Genomic DNA, 18,777 nt, shown 5'->3' with positions numbered 1-18,777 from the left:
GTCACCCAAAACGTATGAATATTTAAATCATATTCTACAGAAATATATGAGTAATGTTCTACCAGTTTTTAATGCAACTGATGCCTTTAAAATCCCCACCCCCACTCGCAGTTATCTGCTCTGAACCTTTACAATTAAGTCTTTACGTTTACCTTCACCTTCATATTAGGGATCCTCTCAGAGACTAATTTCAACATTAATTACATAAATGCGTTTTCTTACAAAGTCGTTACATTTCAAACTCGGGTATTAGGAGTGCTGCCGGCGGGTGGGCGTATGATTTGCATAAAGAATTCCAATTGGGAAGGGTTGTTAACTTCCAGCAGATCTTGCATTACTGAATCCATTTAACTTACCGCTTGCACTTGTCCCTTTTGTTTTACAAGTTTCTTAAGTGCTGCGGAGAACTTTTACAAGCCGCACTTTCGAATATTAACAGTTCTCTCGTGGCCTTTCAAATGTTCAGTGTAAAAAAAACAAAAATCCAGAGGGGAATGCTTGTTAAGAGTCAGCAGCTGGCTGAGGGGAAAGAGAGAAACTTCCAGACTGAGTTGTCATATATAGTCTAGGCGATTATATTGCAAAATATAGCTAGAATTGTGCAAAATGTAGTAAAAGCATGAAACTTGTTATGATGAATCCTGTGAACATTTTCAGGGGCGGGCCCATTCAAAATACATGTTTGCTAGCAATGGTTGCTAGGCAAATAGCTTGATTCTTCGCTTCTGTGCGATACAAGATACAAGGCTTAACTTGACTAAAGCATACAACTATTAAAAGCATGTTGTACAGGATGATTTATGAAGACTCCTATATTTGTTTCTATTGTTGTACAGAACAAGTTTCTAAGTTTGTGCCAAGTTTCATGCTTTTACCACATCTTCCACAAGTTTTACACCAATCGCGTAGACTGATACATTGCCATGTCTATAGGCGCTGCAGACGATATTCGGGAAGACGAGGTGCCAGCTGTGACCGCGGTGACTTCCGCGTTGCGCCTTATCGACGTCTAACGTACCGCAGGGGAGCTTAATCTACTTAGTACAACACTCCCGCGTGGGGACCTCAAGGGGCCCCATGCTAGCGCTCCTCGGTGTGAGGAGCTTCCCTTCCCCACCGTTTCCTAAACCTTCCCCCTACCGCGGGATTAGGCACGGCGGAAGGTAGGGATGAGGCTAGCAGCCCATTCTGCGGCGGAGGATTCGTGGCACCTTTGGGGTGGATTTCCCGCTATCGGAGAAAAGTCAACTTCGCCATTTTTCTCTGAAGAGCAACCGGATAACGGGAAAGGTCGATATAATTTCCCGGCAGCAGTTGATAGTCAAACCTGGGACTCTGCTCTATCGAAAAGGTTACAAGTCATAGCGGCGACACTGCTTCGGAAAAATGTAAAACTTGTAGGAACTTTTAGGCATTGCGAATACTGAACTTGTCGACAGTGATGATAACTGAAGTGAAGACCAGCTTAATCAAATTTTGAAAGGTAACTTTCACTACGAAGCATTGGCTAGTTCTCTACTGAAGCCTTAATAGCAAATATACAAGTATCACATTTGACAGTGGGTCATGAATATAACTTTATCATCGTAATGAGTCCTGGCGGCTGGCAACAACCGAGTTCGGAAAATTACAAAATCCAACACATGTTTACATGTATATACTGTATGATACATGTTGATGAAACACACAATTCACCAGTAGAAATACACTATAACCACCAACTGATCCACTTCAGTTTGTCATCAGACCAATCATAATCATTTGCGAAGATTTTTAATTCTTCTCTCTGAAAACCCGAGGTGCCTCTTCCACCCATTTTCGCTTTATTACAGTTATCGCAGAGCTAACGGCTTTGGGTTATTACGACAGCTCTGTAGCCTATAAGCCATGTAGAGCGCTTGTAATTGCTACAGCGTACGGGGTACAGAAGAGCTCCGGGCGGCATCTATTTTGATTAAGTTTCCGCCGTTGCTTGAACCTACACCTTTGTTGCATCCTAAATAGGACTTTATCCCAGACGAGCTCCTAGTGTTTCATTTGGGATAGTCGCGCTGTATCCCAAACTAGTCTCGGGAAAAAATGGTCCTATTTTGGGAACTCCAGTGTGACCCGACCGGGTCTTTGGTCTTTCGAAGGACTCTTTCGGGATAAGACGCGGTGTGGCTGGGAAAGGTTACGTCATAATCTACGAGGTTGAGACTTTCTTCTATGCTTGTTCAAAACAGCATCGACAATACTACTAGTGCTTGACTATTCTCCAAGCAGAGGTTCAGTCAATGGCTAGTTTAGAGTAGTTGTCGAGATTTTTGACGTCTCACTCCCTCTTACAGAATGTAACACTTCAAGGCTTCCAAATGTAGATATATAGTACGGTCGAGTTGTATCTAGTTGGGAAGTCTATGAAGCTTAAGGGAGTTTAGAGTTTCTGCCTGGAGAATTTAGAGTGTACTACTTGCAGTCAATTACCATTTATTGGCGGCACCTGAAACTAAACACAATACTTGGATGTATCCGGTTTTGCCTATCGTTTACCCGCATATGAAAATAAACAATTATGATACACACACACACACACACACACACACACACACACAGATAAACAGTTACGATCAAACAAAAGAAGAAGAAATAATCGTTAATGATGTAAGGAAATAAAAGAAAACAAGTTTTTGTCTCATTAGCGATGGAACAAGCGTGGCATCGCACATTTTGCCCACGTACTGTGTTTACGTTCGGACCATCTCCAATTACCTCGCTTGAGCTGTGCCGAGCACGCCGCCTGTCAGCGGCCCTCTTTTCTTCCTCCCTCTCCCGCGTCATTCGGGTTCAAACGTGGAAAATTAAGAGGAAGTGGCCGGGCAATTACAGCTGATTGAAAGGCCATTACCGCTCTTATTCCGCGTCTGTGCGCTCGGACACGCGTTCTCGTCTGAAAATGGGGAGGGGGGCAACGTATACTACCTAGATTGGCCGTATAGAACGGTTTCTAATAAATGCCCATGCACTGTAACACACACAGCTCTTATGAAGTATATTACGTGGAAAGCCTACATGATGCACTTGCATGTCTGACGTGAGTGAGAGAGAAAAGAAAACATACGTGATGGCCTGGTACAACATGTACAGTCAACCCACGCCATTTATTGTACCGCAAGCAGCCTAGCCTACCGCCGGCCCGCCGTAATGTAGAAACAGGAGCCGTGTCATACAGCCTGGCAGGTTTTGCCCAAACGGCACATCAAACGCCACGTGTAACGTTCAGGATGGGCGATTCTAATAGTCGGGGTTCCTTCAATTTGGTGTATTTCCTCCGTGGCCTTTCATGCATGTCCAGTTCCATTAGTAGTTTGCTTTACCTACTGCGTTTTCCCATATCCGTGGCCGTTTTCGGCATCTCTCAATCGTGCCGTTCATGAAAATGCTGCTCAACCCACGCGTTAATACGTACTATTTGATAGAAAATATACTGTACATGCACAGAACGTTATGGCAAGAAATATATCTTCGCTAAAATGAGACGCTACGCTAACTTTACTTGCCTACGTCGTAATGAAAAAGAACAATGGTCGACGTGAGTAATGTCATCTGTTCTGTCTTAAGACATATATCTACAGAAGACGTCTTCAAGAACATAATCTTCTGGTGTTAAGATAAACGTACCGCACATCAGTCATAAGAGCTATCACCTTCTTCAAGGCGCGACTGAAACATATCTCGATCGACACACCTTTGTCTGCATTACGCTAGGGTCGGGAACCATCGGAGCTTGCATAGTGTCGGTCGAAAAGTCAGCCACGATCTATCCTAGAGGTCAAGTGCGGTGAAAATGTATCTTATCTTCCTCAAAAAGACTCCTTCGTTACGATGTTATTTAATCTGTACATGGAGACGACTTGACGTTGACGTCTGCTATAGGTAAATCCCACCGAAACGTTAACGTCTTGTGGAATCCTTTCAATGTTGTGCCTGTTCTTATTGTGGTTTAGGGAAGGTCTCGGTTTCAGTAGGTTCTGTAGAGAAGAAAGCCGGAGAAGGTGCTGAACTTGTCCCCACTGCCGTACAGGGTGTGATCCTTGCGCAGTCTGATCCACACCTTGTCGCCCTGCTTTAAGCTGAGCACCAGAGAGTTGCTGCCCGTGTCGCTGTGGCTGTCGTCGAAGGCGATGGCGGAGGTCTGCTGGACGCCGTTCAGCATCAGGTCCGCCCACATGCCGTCCCGGTACCGCGGCTTCAGCACGTGGAAGGTGAAGTAGTACCAGCCGCCCAGCTTGCAGGTGAACGTGCCCGTGCGCTTGTTGTAGCCGTCCCCGACGTTGGAGAAGACGTGGTCGAAGATGACGGTGGTGTCCTCCGTGGCGAAGACGTCCGTCGTCACGGCGACGGAGAAGCCGGCCCACATGTCCTCCTGAGTTCCGGCCGGCAGCCAGGACAGCGCGTCCGCGGACTTACTCCCCAGCGGGTTATCAGAGTACAAGCAGCAGTCCATGCCTGTTGTCGGCGGTTTACCGAAGCCACCCTTCTCTCCCTTCGGGCCTGGAGGGCCTGGAGGCCCGGGGGGACCTGGAGGGCCAGGCGATCCTTTGGGACCCCTCGGCCCGGGTCTGCCCGTAAGGCCGCGTTCGCCTCTGGCGCCAGGCTTGCCGGGCTCGCCTATGATCGGGAGCGCCACTGCCTCGGACGTATCCGCTCTCGTCTGGCAGGCGATGCTACACGTTGGCAGGCCGTCCCCCTTCTCCTGCGACTCTGCTAATATTGGCACCGCGACCAGCAGCCCCACACACTTCAGAAGCAGCCACCCCATCTTCTCTCGCCCCTCCGGTGTGTTTTAAGTCGTCTCAAGTCTTTCCACTCCGTCAAGCATCGGCGGCAAGGAGTTAACTGTCTCAACGTCCAAAAGCAGCCGCATCGGGGGAGCCAGAGGGGCGTGAATGCTCTTTCCGTGTATCGACTTGATTATTTAATGCCGGGGTGACAATTTGGAGTCCGTAAGCACACCTTGCTAATTGGGTGAGCGAAAGCGTTTTTGGACCATAACGTCGCATTGAATTACAATATCGCACGAAAGCCCGGACCCCCCGGGGAATACCAAATTGGCGGAAAACCGTCACGATGAGCGCACCTGAAGACGTTTAACTCAATTTCACCGCACACTTCTCTCGCACAAAGGGGAAAGCGATTGTTCTAGATTTACCGCGATCCCCGCCGTATCAACAACGTTAATGTTTTTTCATCTCATGTAACAGCGGCGCGAAAATTTACTTTCCAAAGATATACATCAGCTCGCTGGCACCACGACTGCGCTGGCGGGTAGGCGGCCATAACATCTGGGCCCTCATACGTCTTCATTAAAGCCCGATAGTGAAATCCCGCCATCTCCCCTGACCCGTAATCTCTTTGATGGGAAGCTAAAGCCCGGCTGCTTCTGCATTGACACATTAGACGAGCTCTCATCACAACGGAGACTGACTTAAAGGCGCGAAACTTATTCCTACAGACCTGGGATGTCAGCCTTTTCACATATAGTTGCAATTCTTAACTCTACACCCTGCTCAGTCTCATTTTTCTTGATAAGTCGTATATTCTGTTTTTAACGATGCTTCTTCCTTCGCGTATATTTTACTCCTAACTCATGGTATTGGCACAGATGGCAGGCATCTTTTTCACACCCCTTTACGGCTTGCTGATATTTGTCATTCCTATACGAGATCATCTCAAGATCCTGTCCGAATTTGTTTCGTCAAAATTCCTATCTTTATACGGTGCTCCCGATACCTATCATATTCTTATCTTCCAACTCTTTCTTATTAATGATAATATTCGCGCTATTTCTTACAAATGATATCATATGCGTAATACTCAATTTTTCTGTAATGACGAGTTGCACTGGCAACGTAGCCCGCGGAGAGCACAAAGGATCGCGCTGGGCTGACTCTTGCCCAAACGTTTCTTGATTTACGCGAATAGAAATCGATGTGTGCATACTTTATGCGCAGTGCATGCAGTTGTGCTGTTCCTGGCGTGTTATGTTTTATATCACAGTATCGCTGGGAGGTTACAACTTTCAACTCGAGATATCGTGCTGCGGAAACGTCAATCATACCAACTCCGGGCGCCCTGAGAGGAATAGGTGACAATAAAAGAGGAAACCCTTCCTTTCAAGCAATCGCAGGTATTGATTGAGGCTCGGATAAGATGGAGGCTTTAGCTTGTAACTTTTTGACATAGATAAGATTGATAGCGCCATTGTGGGAGGGTAGCAGAGCATATTGGTGAAATCGCGCGGGGGCTTATTTCTCCATGATCAGAAACTGCGGTTGAAGATGAAATAGCCATCAGAGGCGGTGGGGTAAAGGGCTGAGTAAGCGGCGACGGGAAGAGTGCGAGGTCATTACCATACCAAAACTACCCGCACTCCATTCCGCCGCTCTTAGGGCCGGGCTAACTGCGCCGCGCCCGCGCCAAATTGCACCCGGAAATAAAAACACCCGTTAAATGACCGCCTTTAGCGTCTCTTCCCCGTAATGGAAGATTCGTTTTCTGCGAGTATCTTTCCCCTCGCTTTGAACGCGGCCGGACCATAAACGTCAGAGGCCCTTAAAAGACCAATCAAAACCCGACTCGTGCGAATCTCCGCGTCAGGCCCATTATCTGCCGAGAAGTCGTTTCGAAGTCTTCATGAAAATAAAGAAATAACGACGCGCAGTCATCAAAATGACGGCCTAACAGCCCCGGCTGCGGAAACAAGTACTAATGCATGGTTAAAGATAGGAGCGAAACTGTTCGACTTTTCACGCGGGGCGACTTTATAACCGCTCTGTGTGTAGTTATGTATAACACCGTCTTGTGTTTGAGATGCGTCTGTGCGACGCCAGGTATCAACCATGTCTTAAGGAGGATAGAAGACGCTGCCAGGTATGCTCCATGTCTTAATGAACGAACCGGGGAGATGTCAAGCGCAACTGCGTCCAGACAGGGCTTATTGTTTTCCCCAGATGATTCGTATGGCCAGATCAATGCTGCTTAACCGTTTTATGATGTTTACTCTTAAATTTCACACGGTATTACAACTCTGGACAATTCTTCACGGTCACGTGTTTTATTCTCTCTCTCTTTCTTTCTCTCTCTCTCTCTCTATATATATATATATATATGCGTGTATGCATGTATTGTTGTATGTATGTTAACAATCATAGCAAAGTAGTAAATACGCATGCATGCTGGGACCACTTTTGCGCCATTCTAACTGAAGAGAACGGATGCCCGATTTCTCGATGATGAGGACGAGTGATACGTACAGATCACAACATGTAATCTGCATGGAATAGATTGAGGAAATCAGAATGGCGCTATTTGCGAAGCCATTCGAAAACCACCGCAATTCCGAGCGTAATTGTACAAAAGTGGTACCCGAACAATAAGAGAACGAATCGGTGCGCGCTTTGGGACGCGAAACAGAATAACAAACGTCTACAAGACCTGGTATTAAGAACAAAGGGAAAGCTTTTAACCACTTAGTCAAACGTGACGAACGCGTTTTGCACTTCTTTGCACAAAGAAGCCATAAACGAAACAGATGACACCCGCTATACAATCATACTTAGAGTCGCAGTTTTATGGAGAGATAGCTGTCTGGCTATGGTTTTATTGTACCCTAACCACCAGCCGCGCCGGCAGCGCCAATTGCACAATTTCCCGCCTGTTACTGCATTGTCTTCCCGGCAAAGTGCTTCGCATTTCACGCCGTAACGTTCGCCATCGTAAACACATCGGCAATCTTGACTCGATATAGATGATGCGCGTTTACAGTCGCACGGGTATGTCATTTGTCATAAAGTTTATAGTCAACACTAAAGATCATCGAATTAATTCCAGGTGATTCAGCCGGCCTACGTGTATTCTTCTGAAGCAATAAATCAGATGTATTATTAGAACATTTGGGTATGTGTTGGCGCCGTGGTGACAATATCAAAAGCAAGAATATTCATGTAGACAGTACTAGTAATCTCTAGTGAGGCTGTAACGTTTGCGTTGGTCCTTGTGTTGTACCTTTTTTTATAGTTGAATAACTAGATATAATTCCGATTCCATTCCCTCTGTGTTGACGCCTTGTTTCGTTTGATTATACACAGTAGAAGCCATTTAAATGCACAACGGATAATCGCACACTTCTGTTAATTGCACGAAATCCCCAAATCCAACTTAATAACTTCGCTTTGTCGCACCATTCGGATAATTGCACGAAATACAATCAAGCGTCTCCTGTATATTAATGACTTTCATTTATCAAATTCAGGACCGCAATCTCTTTTTTCGACATTGTGTTACCTTATAGTAGAAACGATTATATGAATATAGTACCAAGTTATCTAGAAGGCTGAAAATCCTTCGCTGCTTCGACATTTCTCTAATCAATGGAAGTTTGGAACCATACATATCTCTAACAAGATATTCCAAGTTCACTGCCATGCAGAATTCGGAGATACATCAGAATATGCATCTATGCGCGACTCACGTTAAACCAGCATATGTAGAGATAGACGATCGGTGACAGGTATGTACCCGCCGATGTACCCCCTGACCTTATATGGCAGCGATTCCGGGAAGTTGAGTGATGTGACAAGACAGGTCCATTTCCTGAGGGCAGGGCAGCCCGTGTTGTTACCGGCTGGAAGCGGTGATAACGATGTCTGTGGAAATGTCTTTATTCCGCGGAGCTGTCGCGAACAATAACCTGCCAGCTTCTCTTTGCTTGGTTACGGGCTGACCGTGACCGCAGATGTGACAACTGTTGACAGGGATTGTTGCGGATTTGTGGCCTTTCTTGTTCATGTGAAAGTGGCGACATTCTAAAACGATAAAGAAAAAGCCTGTTTAGCATTGTTTTGCGATATTAAAATGATTTTTTCTTTGGAGATGTGACAACTGTTGACAGGGATTGTTGCGGATTTGTGGCCTAGATGTTCATGTGAAAGTTGCGACATTCTAAAATGATAAAGAAAAAGCCTGTTTAGCATTGTTTTGCGATGTCAAAGAGATTCTTTTTCGGAGATGTGGTAACTGTTGACAGGGATTGTAGCGGATTTGTGGCCTTTCGTGTTTATGTGAAAGTGGCGACATTCTAAAATGATAAGGAAAACGCCTGTTTAGCATTGTTTTGCGATGTCAAAGTGACTTTTCTTCGGAGATGTGGCAACTGTTGACAGGGATTGTAGCCGATATGTGGCCTAGGTGTTCATGTAAAAGTGGCGACATTCTGAAACGATAAAGAAAAAGCCCGTTCAGCATTGTTTTGAGATGTCAAAGTGATTTTTCTTTGACGAAAAAAGTGGCTGCGTACGTGCATCAGTGCTTAGTCCTAACGATTATCTACTGATCCTTTGGTAAACTCATGATCAACCCCATTCGGTTGTAACGTGCTTATCAAAGCCCTTATTAGTTTTATAATCAGGATGCTAAGTTTTATTTTATACCACTATTTTTTTACTTTGTGTAATAGTTGTTGCCATACATTTTACCGTGTACAATTGTCGTGTGATTAAGTTCATCAATGTTAAGGCTTGTAGTCAATACAATCCTTATAATAACTACTGTGCATCTTTGGTTTTACTTCTCTTAAAGTTCGCGGCCGTTTTATGTGTACATCTATTCTTGAGTGTGCTGCTTTAAGCAGGCAGGTGAACACAGAATCTTGAAGTTATCCAAGACATTTTGTGACGGCAAGATGGATTGGTCGGACTAGCTACACCATTACTTCTGATACTAAATGTCACCATAACATCTGTCTTTTCATCTACTTAAGAAAGGCGTATTTCAAACTGCAATTCCTCACTAACCACAGCAAATAGCCTTTAGCGTTCGCACCTGGGCACCGTTTCAGTAGAAGGGCAATTTCTAAAAGTAGGGGGACAGAAGCGAACACACGTACATACAGATACACACACACAAAGACATGTGCTCACAGGTACGCTTACATACGCCCCCCCCCCCCCCCCCCCCCCACACACACACACATACACACATCATACACATACACAACCCCCACACTGCGTTAGATTTGGAAGGAGGGTCCAAGACTCCAAGGTGCTTTAAGTGTCCTAAAGAAACGTGTAGGTCATAAGTTTCCATTAGTCCCAACCATAATAAACCGCCTCTTATGCCTTCCTGCAACTAATTCCAAGCCTCAGTTGGTTAGAGTCCGGTCATTTACCTTCACTAGTGACATCAGCACTGGCATAAATCTCACACTATTGTTACCATTAACCGCAACAAATTTAGATTTAAATTGTACGTATTGCAAACTAGAATAGCCACACGTCCCACGGTGTCATTTTTATTCGTGGTGTTTTAGTTACTTGCAATCAGCCGCCGGGTAATTGACTTTGCAATAAACTTATTACTATCATAGGTTTTAGAGCCCGAACTGTATACTAACTGTATACTCTTTACTAGTAACCTGTTACATCGGGAATTTAGGCATAAGTGGGTGCTGCTAGCTGGATGGTGTTTTAGCATAAAATATTCACAAATCAAAACCCTAGCTAGCCGTGACAAACCTCATTGCTTGAAAACGGCAAATGCAAATGTGCATTAATTATCATATTCATCAGTGCTATTACACGCCCATCTTCTTTCATTATGTTACCAATTAAGTGTCGTAACTTACTGCTCCGGCATATTTAGAATCACATTTCGGAATTTCGTTTCTTAGGCCTCCTTTCAGCTAGACGGCGATCGCGCTGCGCTATCACTGCGACATAAAACTGATGTATATGTATTAACTTTCGATTTCATTTGGGCTGCATATCATACCAAAGTAAAAGTGTGAAAAGACAACAAAATAAACAAAGTCACACCGAAAGCGCCGACCTAGTGGAAAGGGTAGTCATGGTAGTGTCCAGGCAGACGTGTCAGATTAAAACATAGAGAAGAATTTGGCCAAATCATAGAAGTAGGGACAAACGAGTTGCTATGGGATTTCAGTCAGTCTTTTGCATTTTATACAGCTATCACTTCTGCCATTTCCCGGCCAGTTCACTCCTAGGCCAATTAACTCCTACTAGACTTTTATTCCTAAAAGTGGAGTCTCACTGCACTTGGGGCACAGATGCGGCACTGCGGGGTTCGTTCAGTGCGGCACTGTTTTGTTATTTTCGCGACTTTTGATAATTGAGATATTGCGTAATACGCAAAGGTATGACTTAAAAGACAAAAAAATAATCATAACGGACTAAAATTCATTATTTATCTCTAAAATTCGTTGAGTCATCTACGAACCCCGCAGTGTCGCACCGGTGCCTCAAGTGCTGTGAGAGTGCAACTTAACTTGGCCAATGTCCCCTATTACTATTCGCCCAGGCGGGAGTCTAGTAGTTCATTCGGAGCTTTTGGGCAGGCTGTCTGGGAACGAGTGATGGGGCATGAAAGCCTCCTGGGTACGAGTGATGGGGCATGAAACTCTCGTACACGTCCGATCAGCCGGCTGCCCTAGCCTCCTCCCGGCTTTCCTACGGGGTACGTGGATCGTAGGATTCGGCAGAAAAATCTGGAAATTGGCCAGGGGAGTCAGTCCACGCTAAGGTTCATCTTTCCCTTCTGGAGCGCGGCCGGACAACTCACCTGACAACAAAATAAAACTACCATGGCAAATGTTTCTCCCTAGAATGGCCAGCGTAGTCAGTCTGGTAGAGATTATGTATACGACTGCCTGGCATGACGACGGGAACTGTCGGATCGCCCGAGGCAAAAACAACATCCGATGGAAACACGCTATTATCAATTAACTCCTCTATTAGAGAGAAGGGTCATTAATTAGCCGGCTCAATAGGTCGGCTCCGGGGTAATGTAATCGGTGCCGCGGGATTAGCGATGATGTGTCCATTCACTAAGCCAAAGCCGATAATGCAAACGTCGAAACCTTCATTTTGCATAATTTGTGCGTCTCTGAGGGTCAAGTATTGATATTTTAGGCAGTCAAATAGTCTTATGGGAATAGGCGATGCACGTTACTAGGTCTATGGGCTTTGGGGCCAGCTTTGAGCCATTCAGCTATGTACGTTTGGAATGACTCAAAGCTAGTCCTCTAAAATATTTCTTTTGGCAGTCATATATAATGTTTAGACAGTCAAATAGTTTATAAGTGTCGGAGACAAATGTACCAAACCTGTAGCCTATGTGCTATAAATGATATATCTAAGTAGTCTGACCTAGACTTCTAAAACTGTTCTTGTAATAATTCTGTAGTACTTCTAAAACTGTCAAGAGTCATTTCTCAAATGGCGCAAATCTAGACACTTAAGTTATAAAACAATTCTTGAAAGAGTCTTGCGAGGAAAGATTTCGGTATCAATATAGTTGGGTATGAAACACATATAGTGTTGAAACACTACAAGTGCGTGCTGAACAGCCCAAACAATAAAAAATAGATAGTTAGCCTGATGATTTAGTCAATTCGCATTTGATGTATCTTACGTTTGTGTATGAAATTTGATTAAGTTTGTCTTCGGCAAATATCATGTAGCGTTGTAATATGACATTTTGTACTTCAGTGTAGCGCCACTAATAAGTCCAAGACCATGTCTTTGTTTTCCATACTTCTAACACAAATACTGTACCGTTTTCAAAGATACAGTTCTTCATTTCATCCCAGCACGATTCAGTGTTCATATCGGTGTCTCAGGTATAAGGTTAAGTAGTCGGTTGGTTGCCAAACGTCTACTGTACTGACATTTCTTAATTGTGTGAAAAATGAACCGTTTCCTCCGTCTGTCTTAAGGCAAATTATATCATTAGGATGGTTTAAAAGGAAGAACACACACAATAATTGCTTAACAGTATTCCCCAACCCGTCAAAAATGTTACCGAAACCTAATAACCTCTCACAGTTGTCTGAAAATTTGGTAAAACTATGTCTGCCGTGTTTTTATGTAGCCCTTCCAATATACCGTGCGAAGCATTTTTGTTACCTGCGGCAACTAAACCAGACTAAGAAATGGGAAATTATATGTCAAAAATTATTATAATCAAAATGCTATGTTATTAACAAGATTTGAAGCACTCCACTCACGTGTTTTTAGAGAAAAGGGGTATCTATAAGACATATGAAAATTTGATAGTGTTTTGAATTATTAAGGCAATATATCACATGAGTCGGTAGTTGTAATCATATCAAGTCCGTACAATAAGGGGACAGTGACACGCCACTTCAGGCCGTGATGTAATTGACCAGATCCTGACAGTGATGTATAACCTTTGTCTACACATTTCGTGACAAAAAGCCTTCCATTTTGATAACTACTAATAAATCATGTGAGTAGAATGACAGAATGACGATGCTGTCAGCATCATCATATCATTATTCCTTCTCTGAAATATGATTTAGATATAATTACAAGAGAAATCATTCTCAAGTTCATGATCTTTACATTTCGATATCGTAAACTACTATCAAAATTATACTTTGGAGAGCTCTTAGCATCAAAGATAGTGATTTACAAACTATAATGAAGTAAATGGGTAGTGCGCGATATCTAAAAGCGCATACATACAGCACGACGAAGGTACAGTACTAACGATCTCCGCATGGTGTCCCCATTTGACGATGTTTGCCCCCCTCCCCTGTTATTTCCAATCCTACAGGGTATCCACTTTAAGAAGGCTAAACAGTATGGGTCAAATATTTAAAGACGTTTCTTTGCGTTCACTGTCTATGGACTGAATTGTGGCAAAGACGTATAAGGCTTCCGTTGTGACAAATAATTCAACTATCAAAGTATTAAGTATGAGAAACTGCAGTTTGACTTGTGAGTGAATAAAAATCGTAAATACTTCGAAAGAAGTTACCCTCATTTGTACTTTGAATAACTGTTATAGCTGCATATCAGTGCAGGGTACAGACCCGGCCCTTTCGCCATGTTTGGTCGGAGCGCACGCTTGAGTTTGCCCGCTAAATATCACGTCTTCTCGAACGTGTAAACACAGCGGCCGTGAGGAAATAGCGGCCCTGAAATGCGAGGAATGTTACATACAGCAAGAAACGAAATTAGCGAAGATTTAAGCAACACGCGCTATGTAAGAAGTACGGGAAAATAGAACACATTATTTTCATTCAAACATTGTCGACAACGTTTCATTTGAACTCAATCTTGAAGAAATTTTGAGGACCATCTTGAACCACCCCAGTCTTGTTTGATCTTGAGTCATTATCACCTAAGCTCGAGTCAAACAAACCCACTGACCGAAAAGGAAGAAGCCCCGAGCGCAGCGCCTGAGTCAGGGTATTTATAGAAAGCGACATTTCTGGTATAATGAAGGTATAAAAGACCAGACAGATTCCGGGCAAGCCTCACAGCTTTCTCCTCCAGAGGTGAGTACGGTTCGTTCCTTTAGCTTTTAAGACTCGAAGTCTATTTCTTTGAGTTAGTTTACAGTTATAGACATTGCTAAACTTTCTTTCCAACACTGAATTGATATAGGGACTTACCCTAAATTAGAGATAGAGAGGGTCATTCCGTGAACAAGGTCGACGGAGTTTGACCGAAATTTAGGGTAAGTCTCTATATTAATTCAGTGTTGGAAAGAATGTTTAGTAATTTCTATAATATATTCTACCGACACAGATAAACTTTCAGGCTAAGTTAGTTTACAGTTGTTTCCGATAGCAAAAGAATATTGTTTTTCTAAGTCTGTCACCCTTTCTGACAAGAAATCTAGAACGTCAACGTATTGGAAAAGGGTTCCTAGGAGTATCATGTAGGTATACGTTTAAAAAAATAGTGTGTGTATTATACACTATACGATGGGAATAGTTTATTCTAAACAGCAAATTTACCTTTAAAAGAAGTAGTATCATACTTGTTACTTCATAGTTAAGAACGAAACAGGGAAGCTGACATAACAAGCGTAATTGACTGCAATGGTGGCAAAGGATCAATATCTATGAATCCTATAGAGTGTCGACTTTTAATATAGCCTTCTTGTTCAATTAACAGGCTCTTGAAATGAACTTAGAGCTTCTAACATGATCATCTAATTTGTTCCCGTTCCAGGGTCTTGTTCCTTTAGTAGACGCCCTGCCGGACTCAACATGCCCGCCTACGGTCCCTCGCTCGAGGTAGGTACTAGGTCTGGCGATATCCCAGTGACATCTGTACGATGCAGTACCTGTTTTTTCCGCTACGTGGCGCTTGTAAAGCTACAATTATACCCAATGTAACTAGAAAGGCCGACATTTGCTTGGGTGCAAATACAGCATATTTCAGCCATACCCATTCCCACGCAACATTGGACTGTTCCAAGTCACCCCTGCGCAAAAATGCAATATTTTAACTGTAAGTTATCCCCAAAAGAGAACTAATATTGTGAATTGATTTCAGGTCAAAACAGAGCTTGCCCAATATGAACCGGGCCCATATGGAAGAATATGGAGTAACACAGACACGTCAGGAGCCAGACACATCACAAACCTTAGCCAGGAATACCAGCTACAGCAGGTAATAGATAAGCCCACAAGAGTGCTCCAACATTCGAGTACTATAATTGATCACATTTACTGTAATGACTTACATCAGGTGTGTGAGCATGGTGTAGTGCACTCCACCCTTTCGGACCACTATGCAGTGTTCTGTGTCAGGAAGGCAAAGCGACCTAAATCAGCACCTAGATATATCACCTCACGCAAGTTCTCCAACTTCGATGAGAACAATTTCCTGACCCACCTTAGAACACTAAGCTGGGACAGTGTCCTACAGTCCACCTGTGTAGAGGAAGCCTGGGGACTATTTAGGTCTCTCTTCATCACTGTTAGTGATTTACATGCCCCATTCATATCTAAACGCACTAAGGCAAATCAGCCCAAATGGCTCACACCTGACCTTCAGCGATTGATGCATGACAGAGATAGCACTAAGGCGAAAGCCCGTAGGACAGGTGCTACTGTAGACTGGGAAGGATATAAAGCCAAAAGAAACCATGTCAACAAATTGGTCAAACAGGCCAAAGCAATGTACTGTCAACAAAAACTAAAAGAAAATATGTCAAACACAAGTAAGTTATGGGCAACAATAAAGGAAGTACTTCCAAACAAAAACCCTGTTGTTACCAAGTCACTTCATTGGGGAGGGCAGTTCTACAAGGACCCCTCTAGTATAGTCTCCTGTTTCAACAACTTCTTTGTTTCCATTGGAAACAAGTTAGCTGAGAAGTTCACGAAACAGACAGGTAACCTGGTTTGCCCAGATAAGTACAAGAAGCTAACATCCACTTTCGCCTTCAAGGAGGTAACAGAAGTTACTGTATACGACAAGCTCAGAGTCTTAGGGACTAACAAGGCCACAGGGTTGGACAAGATACACTCAAGACTGCTAAAAGCAGCTGCACCGTGTATATGCAAACCTATGACCCACATATTTAATCTGTCTCTCTCATCTGGTATCATTCCTAAGGAATGGAAGACAGCTAAGGTGACCCCAATACACAAAGGGGGGGAAAAAGAGGATCCAAATAATTATAGGCCTATATCTGTTCTTCCAGTTATCATGAAAGCTTTTGAAAAAGAGGTACATGGTCAGTTCCTGGAATATCTCCACCATCACAGCATTCTCTCTGAACAGCAGTCTGGGTTCCGGCCAGGTCATTCCACTACTACTACTTTACTGGATGTCACTGACCATGTGTATCAAAACATTGACAGTGGAAACCTAGTGGGGGCTGTGTTTTTAGACCTGAAAAAGGCTTTTGATACAGTAGATCATTGCCTGTTACTGAAGAAACTGTCCTGGATTGGGGTTAAAGATGTAGAACTCAAATGGTTCACAAATTACCTATTTGATAGAAAGCAGACAGTGTCTCTAGACGGTTGTGTATCTGATTATCTCCCAGTGACAGTAGGTGTTCCACAAGGGTCAATCCTTGGGCCATTGTTATTCATTGTGTTTATAAATGATCTACCTGACTGTATCTCCAACAAAGTATGTCTCTATGCTGATGATGCGGCAATTTTTTGCTCCAGTAATGACACTAGGTACATTGAAGCCACTCTGAATTCAGAACTCTCCCACATAGCTACATGGTTCCAGTTAAACCATTTGACCCTAAATGCCTCAAAGACAAAGTGGATGCTCTTTGGGAGCAGTGGTAAGCTTAAGAAAGCACATACAGTGTCAATCAAAATTGGACTAGAGTCAATAGAAAGAGTGGTTTCATTTAAATACCTAGGGCTTATTCTTGATGACAAATTGTTGTGGAATGAACATGTTGACAAACTCTGCTCAAAGGTAACCCAACGAGTAGGTTTACTCAGACGTCTTAGACCTTGCTTCACTGTAAATATAGCTGACATGTTGTATAAAGCAATGGTACTCCCCCTTCTGGATTACTGTGACACCGTGTGGGATAGCTGCGGAGTGGGGAGACAACAACAACTCCAAGTGCTACAGAACCGGGCTGCCAGGGTAGTTCTGCAACTCAACCTACAGGCCAGCAGTGTCCTCAACCTTCATGAGAAGCTCAGCTGGCAGTACCTCGCAGGGAGAAGGCGGGATCATGTGTGCATTATGGTTTACAAGTGTATCAATGGGCTAGCACCAACATACCTATCATCCATCTTCTCTCACAACCACAACTTACACAATTACCAAACCAGACAGACATCACTCCTATACAAACCCTTTTTCAAGACCACAACAGGACAGCGTACATTTTCATACAGAGGTGCTAAACACTTTAATTCACTTCCAGCCTACATTAAGCAAGTTCAAAGCCTAAATTCATTTAAGTCAGCTTTGAAAGACCTAACATAGTGTCAGTACTGAGTAGTGACCTCTGACCTCCCAAACTGTTGACCTTGGATCGGATTATGATTTTGATTTATCTATGTCTTTCATGTTTCAGTTGTATTTATATGTTCCGACGTATTGTCTACTTTCTCTCTGTAAGTTGTTTTTATTTCCTTGTATGTATATGTGAATACTGGGCCCTATTGAAAACCAGTGTACTAGCACTGAATAGGCTACCCAGGTGTATGAAAATAAACAAACAAACAAACAAATATAATCTTCCACAGGAGCGCCTATGCATTGGCTGATTGGCTTTTAGAATTGCGGCGGCTCCTATTTTTCCGACAGTGAAAAAAAACCTGCATCTTCCATTCAGAAGATTTTCATCATGAAATTACATGACGCCATTCAACAATTTCCACTTCGATAACTAGGTCTAAGTACCGTCATAATCTCCTTGTGACGTGGGTACATTTATTATTGCATTGAACTTTTTTTTAATCAAGTAGGGCATACGTTTTAATAATTGTCAAGCAGGTGCAGGTGTTGTGTAGTAGGAGTGTTTTGTTGTTGTTGTTTTTTTCAAGCTAAAAACTTCAATCTTCTTCTTGTTTTGTATGAGCCATTACATAAACGGAGACGTCTCGAATTTTACAAGAATTTTACCACCCTGTCGCTTCATTTCTTTTCTGAAAAATCCCAGGACCAACAAGTTAACTTGATTTGGCTTTATCTATATATTTCATTTTCCTTCGAATTCTTTGTTAAGTATATGTCCTGCATACCACTGTTAAATTGTTTTACTTTGTATGCAATCAGCAATCGGACGTAATCTTGTCTGAGTGTTGTAATTTCCTGCTCGTAGCGTGCGAGACCTGGAGGATAGAAGTTTCTACCTTGTTCGGGGGTTTCTTTTTGGAGGTCAGTGGTGATACTCTGGTACTAAGAGTGTTTTTATTGGGCTCAACTCTGGCAGTTTAAAGTTACTTACACTTTGAATGTACAA

General features: G+C 43.3%; 2 protein-coding genes across 2 annotated transcripts in view; one reads left to right on the top strand and one right to left on the bottom strand.

Annotated features, from left to right (window-relative positions):
• Nucleotides 1-2,683: 2,683 nt before the first annotated feature.
• Nucleotides 2,684-5,174, bottom strand: LOC118423472 (complement C1q-like protein 4). Its single transcript, XM_035831642.1, has one exon. It carries the CDS (start codon nt 4,799-4,801, stop codon nt 4,001-4,003), a length of 801 nt encoding a protein of 266 aa, XP_035687535.1. The 5' UTR covers nt 4,802-5,174; the 3' UTR covers nt 2,684-4,000.
• A 9,139-nt stretch (nt 5,175-14,313) lies between these two features.
• LOC118423446 (myosin-16-like) overlaps nt 14,314-18,777 on the top strand; it is a 30,720-nt gene continuing 26,256 nt past the window's right edge. The window contains exons 1-2 of the mRNA XM_035831603.1: nt 14,314-14,362; nt 15,045-15,109. Coding sequence (XP_035687496.1) covers nt 15,083-15,109 — 27 coding nt within the window. The 5' untranslated portion in view covers nt 14,314-14,362; nt 15,045-15,082. The remainder of the gene's footprint in view (nt 14,363-15,044; nt 15,110-18,777) is intronic.

The sequence above is a fragment of the Branchiostoma floridae genome, chromosome 9, assembly GCF_000003815.2.
Source record: "Branchiostoma floridae strain S238N-H82 chromosome 9, Bfl_VNyyK, whole genome shotgun sequence".
Lineage (NCBI taxonomy): Eukaryota > Metazoa > Chordata > Leptocardii > Amphioxiformes > Branchiostomatidae > Branchiostoma > Branchiostoma floridae.
The sequence above is the reverse complement of the archived record's forward strand: the minus strand, read 5'-3'. Positions and strand labels throughout refer to the sequence as shown.

Coding starts and splice junctions, on each gene's coding strand:
- LOC118423472 (XM_035831642.1), bottom strand. CDS start 4,801: ATGGGGTGGCTGCTTCTGAAGTGTGTGGGGCTGCTGGTCGCGGTGCCA.